Consider the following 17,695-nt stretch of genomic DNA (forward strand, 5'->3'; position numbering starts at 1 on the left):
TTTTCTTGGTGGACCAGTCTAATTGCTCTAAGATTTCTTCATCTGAGCTCAGAGAAATGGTCTCAGTTGCACTGTTGAATACCCCAGATGTGTAAGAAAGCCATAGTATTAAAAATATAAATATACCGTTTTGTTGTTCAGATTTGGAATAAAATTATCCAAAAATATGGCTTGGGAAAAGTTTCTAAGTAAATTCCATGATCCTTTGCTGTTTGACAGCGGCCAAGTGTCTTCTAAAAGAAAACATCACAGGTAGGAGACAAATTCCACTTATAGATTCCATTTATTTCTATGATTCCTGTAATGATCTTCTGTACCTATCAGTCAAGGAATTCTGGCTGGTGGGAGTCCAGGAGAAAGACTTTCTCTGCTGCGGCTCCTGACTTTTGGAATATTTTACTCTTGGGGTGAGATTGGTTCCTTCCCTTCTGACATTTCATAAGGGCCTGAAGACCTGGCTCTGTCAGATGGATTGGGGCCCCAGTGGGAGAGCATCACACTTTAACAGTAACAGAGTTGGAAGGGACCTTGGAGGTTATCTAGTCCAGCCCCCTGCTTACACAGGAGACCTGTACTAGGAATTCGAACCGGCAAACTGCCGACCTTTCTGATCGGCAAGCTCAGTGTCTTAGCCGCTGAGCCACAAATTGATGAATTAAGAGGTAATTTCACACACACCCCAAGCTCATCCTGCTCCCTCCCTCCCCCCCTTTTAACTATAATTCTATTTTTTGATTGTAGTGCCCATTTTTATTGTTTTAGAAATATTTATCTTTTATGATTTTAATACATTTAATGCTGTAAGCTGCCCAGAGTCTCTTTGAAACAAGATGGATGACAAATAAATTTAATAAATAAATAAATAAAACAAAACAATATAACAGCAATTCCAGCTTTATGAATAATGTACGTGAGTGTTACTGATTGCCATGCTCTCATTCTATATATAGAGAAACATTCTTCAAACGTCTTGGACAATAAATCTAAAATGTGATATCTGAAAAGATCCAAGCATTGATGTGGAATACATTTTTTCTTTATTTTGCTCTTAGACTCCTTTGCTGCAGTGAGATTTGAAGGTCCACTATTAGAAACTTGTAGATTAAAAGAGGGAAAAAAATCCACCGTCTCCCCACACTACATATTTTATTGTAGAATACTTGCATATTGCAAAGAGTTATTTGGCATATACAGTATTAGGAGAACATATACTCATACAACATAGAACATTAGTTGGGCTGCAACTGACTGGGCCTCCCCATGTAAATTATATCCTAAACTGCAACTGCTTATTGCAAAGGAAGAAATAAGATAGGCACTAATGGAGTCACTCATATTCTTGAAAAATCGCTAATAATCTACTGAGAAATTTCACATGGCTTACAAAACCTGGATTTACTAAAAGAGATTGGAATATGGAGATCTGCTTTTGTCTTTCATTAAGTCTCATAAGATTTTGACAGATATTCTAAATTGTAGCACATTGTATAGTAGATGGGGAGGGAGAGAATGAGACATTAAGAAGTCCTTATGCAGTCTCCATCTGTTGATTATTCTTTGTGTGCAAGCATTTTGCACCAAGGCTGATTATAGATTTAACATACAAGATGGCATTGCAGGGTTGGGGTTGACCTGAAAGAGCAGTCCTTTTCTTTCTTTCCTCCCTCCCTCCCTCCCTCCCTCCCTCCCTTCCTTCCTTCCTTCCTTCCTTCCTTCCTTCCTTCCTTCCTTCCTGTTGGATTTCATTCTATAGAGCTTACATCAATTGGGTCTTGGGCCCTAGCTTTTGAGCACTGAAGAAAACAAGTCTACTACTTCTTCTCTAAAAGAACCCTTCAAAAATTGAAAGACTGCTAACATATCTCCCCTCAGCCTTCTCTTCTTTAAGTTAAACATACTAAGTACCTTTTTATAAGATTTAGCCCCCACAAGACTGTTGGAAGAAATGGGTTCAGTTCCAAGTGGGGAGAAAGACACTGGAAAGCTGGTTTAATGGAGCAGAACCATTAAGCACAAGGTCCTGGTGCAGTCAAACACATGGAGTGAAGAGTGAGATATATTTATACCAGAGGTGGGTTTCAGCAGGTTCTGACCAGTTCTGGAGAACCTGTAGCGGAAATTTTGGAGAACCGGTAGTAAAAATTCTTTTTTTTTTTTTTTTTTTTATTGCAAAAGTTTTACAATTACATTTTCACCCCTTTTTTCACCCCCCCACCTCCCTCCCCAAACTTCCCATCCACCCTAACCCTCCCTAACCCTCCCCCCCCAGACTTCCCTATTACATACTCATAACTAATAACACTAATATATAAACCTGAACCCATCCCTCCCCCTATATAATTTTTCCTCTTTGTCTCTTTACATAAAAATATTTCTAATACATTATTTTCAAATAAAAGCTATTTGATACTTTCTGGTTTGGTATTTGTTCTGAACATATTCTATCCACCTTTTCCATTCCCATTCGTAAGTCTCTTGTGAACAATCTTTTAGATACGCTGAAATCTTCGCCATCTCTGCAAAGCTGGCCATCTTCAAAGTCCATTCCTCGATAGTAGGCAAAGCTTCATTCTTCCAATATTTACCTATCAACAATCTAGCTGCTGTTATCATATACAATATTAGTTTTATTTCACCCCGTGTAAAACCCTTAACTATACCCAATAAAAACAATTGTGGAGAAAATTGAATTTTTTTCTTCAAAACATTCTGCATGACCCACCAAATTTTTATCCAAAAAGCCTTAACTTTCCTACAGGTCCACCAAACATGATAATATGTAGCATCTACACAATCACATCTCCAACATTTTGGCTGAACATTAGGGTACATACATGACAACTTTTTAGGATCTAAATGCCATCTATAAAACATTTTATAAAAATTTTCTCTCAGGTTTTGCGACTGTGTAAATTTAACATTCTGAACCCAAATTTTTTCCCAAGTTTCCAGCATCACTGGTTCTTCAAAATTCTGTGCCCACTTAATCATACAATCTTTAACTAATTCCGTTTCTGAATCTCTTTCTAACAAAACATTATACAGCCTTTTAATATGCATTGGACCTTTCTCTCTTATATGTCTAACCAATTCTTCCTCATGCAACATAATACCAGTTTTTTGGTCCTCTTTCCATCTCATTTGTAATTGATTATATTGTAACCAGGTTAAATTAATCCCTTCGTCCAACAGTGTCTGCAATGTCTTCAGCTGCCATCTGCCCGCATCTGTAAAAAGAACCTCTTTGTATAAAAACCCCCCGAGTGACATTATATTTGTATTCCACAAGGTATGACCAAGATCCAGCCATAGCGGTATTTTATAATCCCATTTGAGTCGGTGCTTCTTCCAAACTCTCATCAAAGAATCTCTGAGTATATGACTTTTAAATACTTTATCAACTTTATCATCATAAAATAAATAAGCATGCCATCCAAATTCAAGATCAAAACTTTCTGCATTCAATATTCCAGCCTTTTTATTTCCAAACCAGTCACTTGTTAAAGTTAAAGCTGCTGCATCATAATATAACTGTAGGTTTGGGAGTTTAAGGCCTCCTCTTTCTGGAACATCTTGCATAATTTTCAATTCCACTCTCGGCTTTTTCTCGTTCCAGACAAACTTATTCACACCAGACTGCCAGACTTTCAGTTGTTTATCACTTTTAAGCACCGGAATCATTTGAAACAAAAACAGAAATCTTGGCAAAATATTCATCTTAACTGCTGCTATTCTTCCAAGTAAAGACAGTTGCAGCTTTTTCCAGATCTCCATGTCTTTCTGAACCTCTCGCCACAACACCTCGTAATTATTTTGAAACAATTTCATATTTGATTCTGCAACCTGAATTCCAAGATATTTTACCTTAGGTACAATTTCAAAACCTGCCCTCCTTTCCAGCTCATGTTTACGATCTTGTGTCATATTCTTAACTATCATTTTAGTCTTTTTTGAGTTCAGTTTAAAACCTGAAACTCTACCATAGTCTTGTATAATGTCGTTCATCAGGATTATTGATTCCATTGGTTGTGATAGGGTAACAACCAGATCATCTGCAAATGCCTTTATTCTATAATCCTCTTGCCTTATCACTATACCTTTCAAGATTTTTGAGTCCCGTATTATATTTAGCAAGACTTCCAATGTTAATATAAATAAAAGTGGGGACAACGGACATCCCTGTCTTGTTCCTTTTTCAATTTTAAACTCTGTCGTCAAACTTCCATTAATAATAATCTGTGCTTTTTGCTCTTGATAAATTGCTGAAATCGCCTGTATAAATTGGTCCCCAAAGCCCATCTTTTTTAAAGTCTTTAGTAGAAAGTTCCAATCCACTCTATCAAAGGCTTTCTCCGCATCCAAGAAAACCAGCACTGCAGAAATCTGTTTATTCTTATCAAGATATTCCAATAAGTCTATTACTTGCCTTACATTATCCTTCATATATCTGCCCTCAATAAATCCCGCTTGGTCCTCATGAATCACTTTTTGAATTACTGGCATCAACCTGTTGGCTAATACCTTCGCATAAATTTTATAGTCTGTATTCAAAAGAGATATTGGTCTGTAGTTCTCTGGTTTTTTAGGACCAACTTGTTCCTTTGGTATCAAAGATATATAAGCAGTTGTCCAAGATGGGGGTATTTTACCCCCTTGTTGAATATTACAAAATAAATCTCTAAGTTGTTCCACCATTTCAGCTTGTAAAGTTTTGTAATACACTGCTGTCAAACCATCCGTGCCAGGCGCTTTAGCTGTTTTTAGCTGCTTAATTGCTGCTATTATCTCCTCCACTGTTATAGGGTAATTCATTCTTTCCTTTTGTTGATCAGTAATTTTTGTAATTCTCTTATCCTTTAAATATTTTTCTTTAAGTCCATTCTGCACCTCTTCTTTGGCATATAATTTAGTATAATAATCCACAAAAGCTTCTTTAATTAATTTTTGTTGAAAAATTTCTTTCCCTCCAATGTCAATACTATCAATAGTCCGTATACTTTGTTTTTTCCTCAGTGTGTAAGCCAACCATCTGCCCGGTTTATTAGCATTGCAAAATGTATTATGCTTTGCGTATTGTAAACTTGTTGCAACTTGTTCCGCCATAAGCATTTGAAATTGGTCTTTCAAAAGTTTTATAGCACTTCTTATTCTTTCATCTGTTGGGTTTTTAATAAGTAACTGTTCCTTATTCTTTATTTCCATTTCCAACTCAGATCTTTTCTTTTGTCGGAACAGTCTGTGTTTAGAATTCATGTAGATAAGTACCCCTCTCATATAAGCTTTACTAGCGTCCCAAACAATTTCAATTGGGGTACCTTTATTCAAATTTATTTCAAAAAATTCTTTCAAATGCTTTTTAAGTTCTATTGTATTTTTTTCATATCTAAACAAGTTCTCATTTAATCTCCAAGAACGTCTCTCAACCTTATCCATCTCAATTTCTATCCATACAGGGCTATGGTCAGTCAAAGTTCTTGGAAAAATCTTTGTTCTTTTTGTCTTAATAAGTAAATCATTTGACAACAGAATAAAATCAATCCTAGAAAAGGATCTATGTCTATCGGAAAAAAAAGTGTAATCCAATTCATTCGGATTATGTATTCTCCAAACATCTTTTAGTTCCATATCTTCTTTCATGTCAAAAAAAGTCTGCGGTAGTCTAATTCTAGACTTTGCCAAGCTCTTTTTATCTAATTTAGAATCAATTACTCCATTCCAGTCTCCCATAAATAAAATAGATCTATAGTCCCATTGCAATATTTTAGTATGTAACATCTTGTAAAAACAATCCTGTTGTTGGTTAGGAGCATAAATTCCAATCAAAAGAATTTGACCATTTGCTGTAAGCAATTCAATTGCTACAAACCTACCATCTTGATCTACTTCTATAATTTTTGCTGTTAATTTTTTATTTACATAAATAACCACACCATTCTTTTTCTGCGAAGTTGAAGATATATAATGCACTCCTAATTTTGAATTTATCAAATATTTCTGATCTTGAGTTGTAATATGTGTTTCTTGTAAGCAAATTATATCATTATTAAATTGTTTCAAATATGTAAATATTTTCTTCCTTTTCTGTGCTGAATTCAACCCATTAACATTCCAAGATAGACACTTAAGGGTCATCGGCCTGTTTCTGGAGCGCAGAGCAAAATATTTGAAGTTCATCCAAAAGCTTCGATCTTGCTCTTCCCATAGCTCCACTCTCTTGTAGGGTACTCTTAGCTGCCATCTTGTCTTGTCTTTCCTGTTGTTGTTGTTGCTTTTGTTTAAGTAGCTTGGATTGAGCTCTAGTTATACGTTGATCTTTAACTTCAGTCAGCTGAATCAAATCCAAAATTGGAGAAGAATCCAGCAAGGGCTCACTCAGAAAACCTCCTTCTGCACCTTGCACATTTTCTAATTCTTGCTTGGGCTGTTCTTCCGACTGCCTCTCTTCACTCTCCTTAATCTCCAAAACTGTAGATGTACGTGGAGATGGTGTTCTTTCCTTAAGAATAGTACTATAAAAATGTTGTGCCTTCTCCACGGTATTCAATCGATATCCTTCTCCCTTATATCTAAAAATTATCCCAGCTGGTGCATCCCACCGGAAGGGTATCTGTAAGTCTTTCAGTTCCTTAACAAGAAAACCAAACTCTTTTCTAGCTTTCAGCATTTTAGGAGGTAATTCTTTAAAAACTACAAGTCGTGAGCCCCCCACTTCTACAGAGGTGTGAAAAGATTTTTGGAGGATTTCATTTCTAATTTCTCTCTCAGTAAAGTATATGACCACATCTCTAGGCAATTGTCTTTGTCTGGCCACCCAAGAGTTGACTCTGTAAATTTTATCTATTTTGTGAAATACCAAATCAGGGTTAACTTGTAAGATCTTAGCCAGGGCTTCAGAGCAAACTTGTCTCAAATCCTGTCTCTCCTCCTCTCGAATTCCCCGAAGCCGTATGGCAAATTCCATCGCCCGGAATTGTATCATAACAATCTCGTCTTCAATTCTCTGCATTTTATTATCAGCTTCTTCAATTTTATAGTCATTATCTTTCATCCTAACATTAACTTCTAATTTGAGTTCTTCAACTTTAAAATCAACTTTCCCAATAAAATTTGCCAGGCCAGACGCCACTTCTGATATTTTTTTGGTCACCATATTTTGATTCTGCTTCACCATATCTTTAACTTCATTAATTTCCTGCAGAAATTCCTCATGTGATTTTTGAAGTTTATGATCTATTTCCTGTTGAGATTCTTGAAATTTTTCATCCAAAGTTTTGGCAATAAAGTCTTTTAAATCTCCCACATCAAGTTCTTTTTTCTGAGTTTGTAGTTGTTGAGCAGGGGGAAGTTGCGTTTGATGTTTGTGTGTGGGGGATCCCCCCCCTGATGCCTTCCCTTCCTGCTTCTTTGAAGCCATTGTGCCACGTAGGCTAATTTTTCTAGAGAGGAAAGTTCTTTTTCCTTTCCCTCTTCCACAAAAGCTTCTAAAAAAGTCCCCCAAATTTAGTCAAATAAAACTGAAGTAAAGCAAAGTCAAATTTTAGCAAAAAGAAATGTTTTCCTTTAGGTAAGACAACTTTGTAGCAACTTTTCAACTTTGTAGCAAAGCAGAGAGGCTTCACAAATTCACTTTCACTAGCTCGTTAACTCAAGCGCTGGACGCCATATTTTTTCCAAATCACTTTCACTCGCTCACTTTCTCTTGATTTAAAAAGTCAATAAAGCACTAATACTTGCAATTTTCAGGTTTCTGGATTCAAGTTGGTATTTCCGCTATTTGTTAGAATTAGTTCCTCTCACTTTAAGAGTTTGCTGCTGTCGGCTTGTTCTGCTGAAGGCAGAATCGTCCCACGCCGCCCGGAGTCTCCGCAGGTTGGAAGGGAGCCGCTCCTGTTTTCACCCCCAGAAACAATTCCCTGGGGGGGTTACAGGGGCTCAACCTGTGCCCTGCTGTCTCTGCTCCTGCAATCTTCAAGATTTCGGAGTTTTCGAGCCGCTCCTCGTTCGCGGGGCGGCTCTACAGGCGGCGGGGCTGGCGGTCTTAGAAAATCACCGCCGTCGCCGAGGCTCGCAAACCGGAAGCCGGTAGTAAAAATTCTGACTGGCCCTGCTCCCATCTATTCTCTGCCTCCCAAGTTCCAGCTCCCAAGTTTCCCCATTGGGAAATGGGGATTTTGCAGTAACCTTCCCCTGGAATGGGGTGAGAATGGAAATTTTACAGTATCCTTCCCCTGCCACGCCCACCAAGCCACGCCCACAGAACCGGTAGTAAAAAAATGTGAAACCCACCACTGATTTATACCCTCTCATGAGCCTTGCAAGAAACGTATCCTATTGGTTGTCAGACTCCCAGGGGGCTATGCAGATGTCCAGCTAATCTTGTAGGCTGTCTGTGTCCTAGGCTTGGTTGAATCTTGCTGGGGGGTGATGTAATGAAGAGGCTTGTGCTCTGAAAGGGTGTTGGGCGATTCCTATTATGGCTTAATGGCTTTGTCTTGGTTTGGATCTTGAGTGAGGGCTAATCCTATCACCCTGGAGCTGAACTCCTTTTGTCTTGTAAATAGGATGGCCCAGTCTTTCTGGGGCTATTAACAAAGGTGGGGGCTACTTTCCAAGAGCATGTTTCTCCTTTTCTCATCCAGGAAGGTATAATATTCTGCCTTTTTAATATTTCCTAGAATATTTCATTCTTCTAGGAGAGAGGTGGGTGCTAACTTTCTACAAGACCTTCACCATCTTGGTTTCTCTTCTCTGCACTCTTTCTAATTCCACAGCCCTCTTGTGATATAGTACAGTGACCAGAACAGGACATAGTATTCCAGGTGTGATTTGACCCATGCAACAGAGAATGAAACTATTACATCCCATGATCTCAACATTATACCTCTCTTGACCCAGACTAAGATTTTACTGATTTTTTTTGGCAGCTACAGGAAACCCGTGGGCTTCTGCTTATGACTGCAGCTTTTTATTTCTTTTGGACCCCCTGGTTCACTGGTTATTTCCTAAAACAGCCTCATGAATACACAACATACGTGTGCACAACATTCCCAGGAGGGAGGGAGTATATTCCAGAGGAGCAAGAGAGAACATGAGAGTTTTGATAGTTTGTGTGAGAGGAAGAAGGTGAAAAGGGTGACTCTTTGCTAATAGTTCCCAGAGTACATGTTTTATGGTGCACCTACCCTGCTTTAAATTGGCAAGAATTCTATCTATATTTGAGGAACAATAAAGAAATCTGCTTAGAAGAGTCTCAATGGGTCTTTCTCAGGGGTGGGCTGCTGGGGGTTCGCAGAGATTCGGGAGAACCTCTAGCTAAGATTCTGTGCAGTTCGGAGAATCCCCAAATCCCACTCCTGGCTGGCCCAGCCCACCCCGCCTCTCCCAAGAGTCCCCACGCAGCCCACTTTGGATGCAGGTAAGTCCAGGGCATGCGCGGAGGCTTGGGGAGGGTGAAAAACGGGCCTACCGGAAGTTCAGGAAGGCCAGAAACAGGCCTGTTTCCAGCCTCCAGAGGGCCTCCGGAACCTGGGGAGGCCGTTTTCGTCCTCCTGGAGGCTCGAAGTAAGCCTCCGGAGCCCAGGGAAGGAGGGTAAAAATGCTCCCCCCCCCCGTGATGCAGGAGGCTGACTAGGCCACGCCCACTATGGCCACGCCCACCCAGCAACTAGGCAGAGAACCCCTTGCTAAAATTTTTGAAGCCTGACACGTGAGTTCATTCCTAGTGATATTAACCCAGGATTACAGTTTTCTCAGTCTTGAGATGTGCAGTCACATCACGTAGTAGAACTCAACTCATATTTTCCTTACAGAAGCAGAAAATTGGATGAAGCCTTGTCAAGTGATCGAATTCTCTTAAAGCTGCATGGACATATCCAAGACGCTTATTCTTCTCTGAAGAAGGCTTTTTTGATGCTTGACAGAGTATGAGTATTGATAAGATGCCTCTCCCCTCTCCTCTTTCCTGCACAATTATTCTGTTTGGGAACTTTCAGGCATTTTTAGTTTTGCATTGAATTGATCTTAAATTATTCTTGTCAAGTCAAAAAGCAGGAAGTCATTAGCAAAAAACATTAAACTTTCCTCATAACTGAAGGCAAATATAAATTTCAGAATAATGTTGCAAAACCCAATCTGGGTCAATCACCAGGACTAGAGGTTTAGTCTTCCAAGCTTTTAGAGTTATGCTGGAGCCCATCCTCAAGGAACTTCTCTCCCAAAGAATGTGCATTTTGGGCTATTCTGTGGGTAGTATTTATGTGGTGCCTGGTTGTGTGTGGTTTTTTAGTTGTTAATTGGGCTGTTGGCTGCTCTTTCCTTGTGCTGCCAAATCCTCAGTTCCCAAGTACCTGATAAGCTGGTGTTAGATCATCAGTCCTGTGGATTGACATGGGGCATGTTTCCCAGGCTGCAATCATTTCCCTGGCTATTTTTGTACCTGCTCAGCTAACAATCTTACTAGCTGCAAAATTGAATGTATGTCGTTCATTGCAATGTGATGTTACCAATCTGTGTTTGGAGTTGACTGATATAGATAGCTGGATCTTTTCTGTGGGGTTCAAACGTTTTACCACGAATTGAACTCCATATTTCTCTAACCTGAAAGCTTCAGGGAAAATTAACCACATAGACTAGATTCTATAATAAGTACCATGATGGCAAACGTATGGCACCGCTGAGGGCACGTGAGCTGTTGCCCCAGTTCAGCTCCACTGCGCATGTGCATGGGGCTCCCACTGGCCAGCTGGTCTTCAGATCTCTGCCATGCATGCATAGGGTGCCGGGGCACATGCAGGACATGCGTGCATGCATGGCAGCCAGGGCACAGGCCCCACGTACGCATGCGTGGGGGGCGGGGTGCATGCAGGGGGGCCATGCATGGGGGAGGGGGCATGCATGCATGAGGCAGGGGGCGCATGCACGGGGGCACATGTGCATTGCATTTTGGGGGTTCGTGTGCGCGCTTTGGGCACTCGGTCCGGAAAAGGTTAGCCATCACTGCTATTGTACATCTTTTTGCTTGCAAGACCACTGAACACCACCATTGGAGATAGTAATCTAAAGCAGTGTTTCTCAACGTCAATTTGAAGATGTGTGGAATTCTGGAAGTTGTTCCAGAATTCCCCAATTAGCATGCTGATGGGTTGAAGCCACAGATCTTGAAGTTGCTGAGGTTGAAAAACAGATCTCAAGTGTGAAAAATCTGGTAATATATGCTGATGACTCCCAATAAGAATGAAATCAGTTACATATTGCCTTATAGTAGCTACTTGGAATAAAGGAAAAATTGGAAAGCAATATTTTGCTCCCCCATGTATGTCCATTTTGATCTATTTTCCTTTGGAAGTAAGCTTCTCGCTGTTCCATATGCTAAACCAACATAAGAAAATTCATACAATTCTTGACAACATTAATTAGAGATCAACTGTAACAGGAAAATGCTATTTTTCCCCCTATGGGGGGCAGATAAAGTGTTTTCTTACTTTGATTTTGATTTCTTATTTTGATTTTTTATAAACCTGTGGTAATCACCATATCTAAAGCAACAGGTAAACTGGGGGTGGGAAGGATAGATGGGAATTAAAGCTTTCTTAGCCTGACTGTTATCAGGATAGTGAACAATGGGCATCCCTTTCAAAGGCATGTTTCATTCTGGATTTCGATATAAATAAAAAATTATAATTTTTGGTCAATGGCTTTACATAATCTCTTCTTCTTCTTCTCCTTCTTCTTCTTCTTCTTCTTCTTCTTCTTCTTCTTCTTCTTCTTCTTCTTCTTCTTCTTCTTCTTCTTCTTCTTCTTCTTCTTCTTCTTCTCCTTCTCCTTCTCCTTCTCCTCCTCCTCCTCCTTCTTCTCCTTCTCCTTCTTCTTCTTCTTCTTTTTCTTCTTCTTCTTGTGCCATGTCTGTCATCAAACGTTGGCGATCATGTTGGCAATCCATAATAATCACTAGCTCTGAAAAATTAAATAATAATTTAAATAAATAAGTAACTGCCTAGTAGAGTAAAGTAAATTGAATATCTTGTAGATTTGTGAAATGGAAAGTAAGCTACGGACTTCATGCTATCTTTTAACACTGCTAAATGCTCTGCTTATGTTTTTAGAATCAAGATGGGAAAATTACAAGAAATGAGCTTCGACGTATTTTAGATTGCATCATGTTTCGAATAAGTGATGATGATTTCCAAGAACTAATCAAGATAATTGATCCAGAACATACTGGACATCTAAGCTACAATGAATTTTTAAACCTCTTTGAAAAAGATTCCGTAGTAAGTTCCATCATGGATCATTTATCTATATTTCTTTCTGGAATAAATGATTAAAACAAGAAGCAAAGGTTCAAAAACAGCTATTCCTAAGCTTTGGGGGACAGGTTGTCAACAGATACCACTGTATGTATATATCCTTCATGCACCTCACATTCCTTGGGCTCCTCTTGAAAGCTGAGTCATGCTGTGACTGGGGAGAACTTAGATCCGGGGTGGGTTCTACTTACCTTTACTACCGGTTTGCAACGGGAGCGCGCACGCTCTTACAGTTTCCGGCGCTTCCCTGTGCGCGCACTCTCATTTCAGCACTCCCTGCTGAAAAGGTTCGCCAACACTGATATAAGTGGGCAAAAGTCCCATCATTGGTGTGTTTCTGCTTATGTAAGGAAACGGAAATTCAGATCAAATCCAGTTGGCTAAGTTTTCATTTTTCATTCTATGCCCATGATGGCGAACCTATGGCATGCATGCCACAGGTGGCACACGGAGTCATATCTGCAGGCACGCGAGCCGTTGCCCTAGCTCAGCTCCCCAGCTGGCCCAGCCCACATTGTCCCTTCCCTCCTAGGGTCTTCACGCAGCCTGTTTTGGATGCCAGATAAGTACAGGGCTCACGTGAAGGCTCTGGGAGGGCATTTTTGGCCTCCGGAGGGCCTCCAGGGGGGTGGAGGAGGTGGTTTTTGTCCTCCCCAGGCTCCAAGAAAGCTTCTGGAGCCTGGGGAGGGCGAAAAATGGGCCTACCAGGCCTACTGGAAGTCTGGAAATGGGCCGTTTCCAGCCTCTGGAGGCTTCAGGGAGGTCTGCTAGGCCCAAAACACGGTCAGGGGGGCAGTTGTGTGTGCATGCGCGGGGGAGTGGGGCACAGGAGGCATTGAACTATGAGTGTGCGCACACGCGCGCATGACCCCTCTGCACTCCCCCGCTTTTGGCACATGATGGCACAAAGATTAGCCATCACTAGCTGCCAGCTTTATTGCCCTCTGAAACCTGTACTCTTGCTTGTCCTTTGCTCTTAATAAAGGCAAGCTCTTAATAAATTGTCTGGATCAGGGGTCTCCAACCTTGGCAACTTTAAGACTTGTGGACTTCAACTCTCAGAATTCCACAAGTCTTAAAGTCCACAAGTCTTAAAGTTGCCAAGGTTGGAGACCCCTGGTCTGGATATCATATCGACCAGATATTTTCCCCACATAGTGGTATAGTGCAGGTTTTTAAAACCTTTATGTTCTTTCTGACCTTGATTTTTAGAAACAATATGAGAGAATTCTAATTTAACTTTTTTTTTTAAATCCAATTAGACGGATTCGAAGTGGGCTAATAGTTCAAAGAAGGCTAAAAAGCCAACTTCTGTCCTTGAAGCCTGGAATATTGTAAGTAACAAGATGCTTCCTTTTAAAAAGTCACTCAAGAATTTTGATTTATTGGACTTTATAATTTCACAATATTCCAACTCTCTGTAATTTGAACTTCCTTCCTTAAACGATTTTACGCTAGGCAGAAGATGTTCTAACGGAGCAAGTGAAAGGGTATTGGAATGAATTTAACAAAGCTTTGCAAGCATGTGATCCTCGAGGTGAGGGTATTATTAGCAGAAATAATTTCCGAAAGATCCTTCAGCTCTATTGCCCCTCATTAACAGATGACCATTTTATTGCGTAAGTAAATACTTTAGTAAATAGTCATTTCAAATGTGTTTTTTTTTCCTCCCATTTTTTATTCTCATCTCCCTTTGGACGTCTTCATTATTTGGCTATTTATTGTCATCCATATTTGTAAATGAGTGTTCTGTCCCCAACCCCATGCACACACACCAACAGACGTTCAGGAGTTAAAGACCAAACCAGCCGGCAAAATCCTTTTTCTTATGATAACGGAACTTGGCAACAACCTAGTGGCTGCCTGCCAAGAGTTTATTATTTACAAAGAGGAGAGATAACTTCTCCCCACTTCTGATACATCAAAGGAAAGCAGCTCAATAATTACAATCAAGTCCAGAGATAATCCAGTCTTAAAGCAAAAGTCCGGCAATGCAGAATGGCGTGGAAGCTTTCAGCTTTGTTTGTCACAAGTTTGACTGGCCACCACGCTCTCTTTTATATCTTGTGGGGTGTGGTCCAGTGACTCAGCCTAATCTCGAGCACGCCCTTTCTTCTGTTGCGCGCGCTTATCTCTGCGACGCTGGCGTGGGTCCAGCCAAGACTCATTAACCTCATCATTGTCCATCTGTGGCTGCGTAGACGTGCTTGGCCCTGGTCCTATCTCTTGCCCTTCGGCAGACACCGAAGGCATTGCCAGAGAGGAGGGTCCTGGAGAGGGAGGCCTTGCCAACTCCTCCCCTTCACTCTCGGAGTCCTCTCCTGACGATGACACAGGCTCCGGTAACGGAGCCACAACAATGAGGGTCTTTTTAAAGTCCAAGGTGAACATGGGTTCCTAGAAAATTTCCACCATACATTACAGTGTCTCCATAAATTACAGCTTTCTAATTAATTTCTGTTTCCCTGTCTTACTCTTCCCACCAAGTTGTTGTTGTTGTTATTGTTGTTAGTTGCGAACTCATGTCCGACCCATCGCAACCCCATGGAAAACATTCCTCCAGGCCTTCCTGCCCTCTACCATCCTCTGGAGTCCATTTAAGCTCATGCCTACTGCTTCAGTGACTCCATCCAGCCACCTCGTTCTCTGTTGTCCCATTCTTCTTTTGCCCTCAAACTTTCCCAGCATTAGGCTCTTCTCCAGTGAGTCCTTCCTACTCATTAGGTGGCCAAAGTATTTGAGTTTCATCTTCAGGATCTGGCCTTCTAAAGAGCAGTCAGGGTTGATCTTCTCTAGGACTGAATAGTTGGATTGCCTTGCAGTCCAAGGGACTCGCAGGAGTCTTCTCCAGCGCCATAGTTCAAAGGCCTCAATTCTTTGGCACTCATCCTCTCTTATGGTCCAACTTTCACAGCCATACATTGCAACTGGTTTTCCCACCAAGTTACAATATGTCATTATTCAGCCCATTTGGAGACTGGAACACTTCTAGGAAGTTGAGAACTAATTGCCAGAACATTTCTGTTGAGGCCAAGACAGACAATCCAAAATTGGGGGTTAGTTACACCCTGGTGGTATACAAAGAAAAAGCTGGCTCGAAATTGGGCAGAATAAATAGGTTTGACCCTACCTAACATGCCTCTGTGCTATCAAAACCCAGAGCTGGGGATTTAGTAGAGGGGAAGAGGAATATTTACTTCACTCTATTAAGTTCCATCCCTTTGGAACCCCTGTGCATCTTAACCACTGTTGCAATTCTTCCTAAAGATATAGAGACACAAAGAGGAAAGAAACCATTGAAGTCATCTCACTCAAAACCATGTTCGGTGCAAGAATTCTGAACTGAGTCATGAACTGTACCCTCCACTATTAAACCATGCTTGTTCTGATGGATAATTAGAGGACCCTACTGAGGGCAAAGATCTCATTCTTTATTTTTTTTTAATTTGGCCAAGTGTGATTGGACAAACAAGGAATTTGTCTTTGGTGCATATGCTCTAAGTGTACATAGAAAGAAAAGATACATTCATCAAGAATCATAAGGTACAACACTTAATGATAGTCATAGGGTACAAATAAGCAATCATACAAGGAAACAATCAATATAAATCATAAGGATACAGCAACAAGCTACAGTCATACAGTCATAAGTGGGAGGAAATGGGTGATAGGAACAATGAGAAGATTAATAGTAATAGAAATGCAGACTTAGTGAATAGTTTGACAGTGTTGAGGGAATTATTTATTTAGCAGAGTGATGGCGTTCAGGAAAAAACTGTCCTTGTATCTAGTTGTTTTGGTGTGCAGTACTCTGTAGCGTCGTTTTGAGAGTAGAAGTTGAAACAATTTATGTCCAGGATGCAAGGGGTCTGTAAATATTTTCACAGCCCTCTTTTTGACTCGTGCAATATACAGGTCCTTAATGGAAGCCAGGTTGTTAGCAATTGGTTTTTCTGCAGTTCTAATTATCCTCTGAGGTCTGTGTCTGTCTTATTGGGTTGCAGAACCAAACCAGACAGTTATAGAGGTGCAGATATCATGGATACTTAGCTGCAAAATATTTCAGTTCTGAACAACTTTGAATTATAATACCCCATTTCAAGCGTACATTGATGGTTTTGAGTGTAAAGCAAAATACATTGGACATTTGGAATTGCATCATGCTTGAGTAGAGCTGTTTAAGGTCAGAATGCCCATTAAGGGATTCAAACAGCCTGTTTCAAATTAAGCCAGTTCTTTCACACTCAGAATTATTTAGCCATGATGGCGCAGTGGTTAAAATGCAATATTACAGGTTGTCTCTGCTTAATGCCAGGAGTTCGATTCTGACTGGCTCAAGGTTGACTCAGATTTCCATTCTTCCGAGGTCGGTAAAATGAGGACCCCGATTGTTGGGGGCAATATGCTGACTCTGTAAAGCTCCATGAAGTGATATATTAGTCTAAGTGCTATTGCTAATTAGAAACAAAATTGTTTTTGGGACTTTAGAGGTCATCTAGTCCAATCCCCTGCCCAGAACAGAAATATTCAGACCATCCCAGACCAATAGTTGTTTAATCTTTCTTTAATAATTTTCAGTAATGGAGCTCCCACAATTCCAGGAGGAAAGCTGTTCTGTTGCTTCATAGCTCTCATGATGAGGAAATTCTTCTTTATTTTGAGTTTCCATGTCCCTCTATAAAGCTTCCACCCATTGAGTCTTGTTCTACTATGGAGGCAGTATGGAATATAAATTCACACCCTCTTCCCTGGGCCATCCCACCAAGGACTGGTGCTTGATTGCTATCATATTTGTCATTAGCCTTCTCTTCTTTAGGCTAAACATACCCATTTCCATTGGAAAAAAACTACTATTACTTCCATGCGCTTGTGGACAAGTGGAACATCTAAAGGGAAGTTAGTTATAGGAAGATGACCTTGGAGAAACTATGCAGAGATTGTTTCAGCAACACCTGTATGAATATTCTTTAATGCCTTCTGCCACTTTATAATGCCTTGGTAAGGTCACACTTGGAATACTGCATTTTGTTTTGTTTTTGTTTTGCTTTAATTTATATGCCGCCCTTCTCCGGAGACTCAGGGTGGCTTACAGTGCGTTAAGCAATAGCCTTCATACTTTTGTATATTTTATACAAAGTCAGCTTATTGCCCCCACAATCTGGGTCCTCATTTCACCTACCTTTGAAAGGATGGAAGGCTGAGTCGACCTTGAGCCTGGTGAGATTTGAACTTGCAGTAATTGCAAGCAGCAGATGTTAATCTGTTAATAACAGTGCTTTAGTCCACTGTACTACAGGCTCTTGTTTTGGTTGCCACGATGTAAAAAAAGTTGTGGAAACTCTAGAAAGAGTGCAGAGAAGAGCAACCAAGATGATTAGGGGAGGACTGGA

The 17,695-nt window shown here is 40.4% G+C and overlaps 1 protein-coding gene across 1 annotated transcript in view; it reads left to right on the forward strand.

The window, feature by feature from the left end:
- EFCAB6 (EF-hand calcium binding domain 6) overlaps positions 1–17,695 on the forward strand; it is a 146,067-nt gene that overhangs the window by 43,764 nt on the left and 84,608 nt on the right. The window contains exons 10-14 of the mRNA XM_070947318.1: positions 142–252; positions 9,810–9,921; positions 12,102–12,269; positions 13,568–13,639; positions 13,764–13,924. Of these exons, the coding sequence (XP_070803419.1) occupies positions 142–252; positions 9,810–9,921; positions 12,102–12,269; positions 13,568–13,639; positions 13,764–13,924 (624 nt within the window). The remainder of the gene's footprint in view (positions 1–141; positions 253–9,809; positions 9,922–12,101; positions 12,270–13,567; positions 13,640–13,763; positions 13,925–17,695) is intronic.

Source organism: Pituophis catenifer, unplaced genomic scaffold, assembly GCF_029215685.1.
Source record: "Pituophis catenifer annectens isolate HBS135680 unplaced genomic scaffold, rPitCat1.0.hap2 SCAF_7, whole genome shotgun sequence".
In the NCBI taxonomy this organism is placed as follows: domain Eukaryota; kingdom Metazoa; phylum Chordata; class Lepidosauria; order Squamata; family Colubridae; genus Pituophis; species Pituophis catenifer.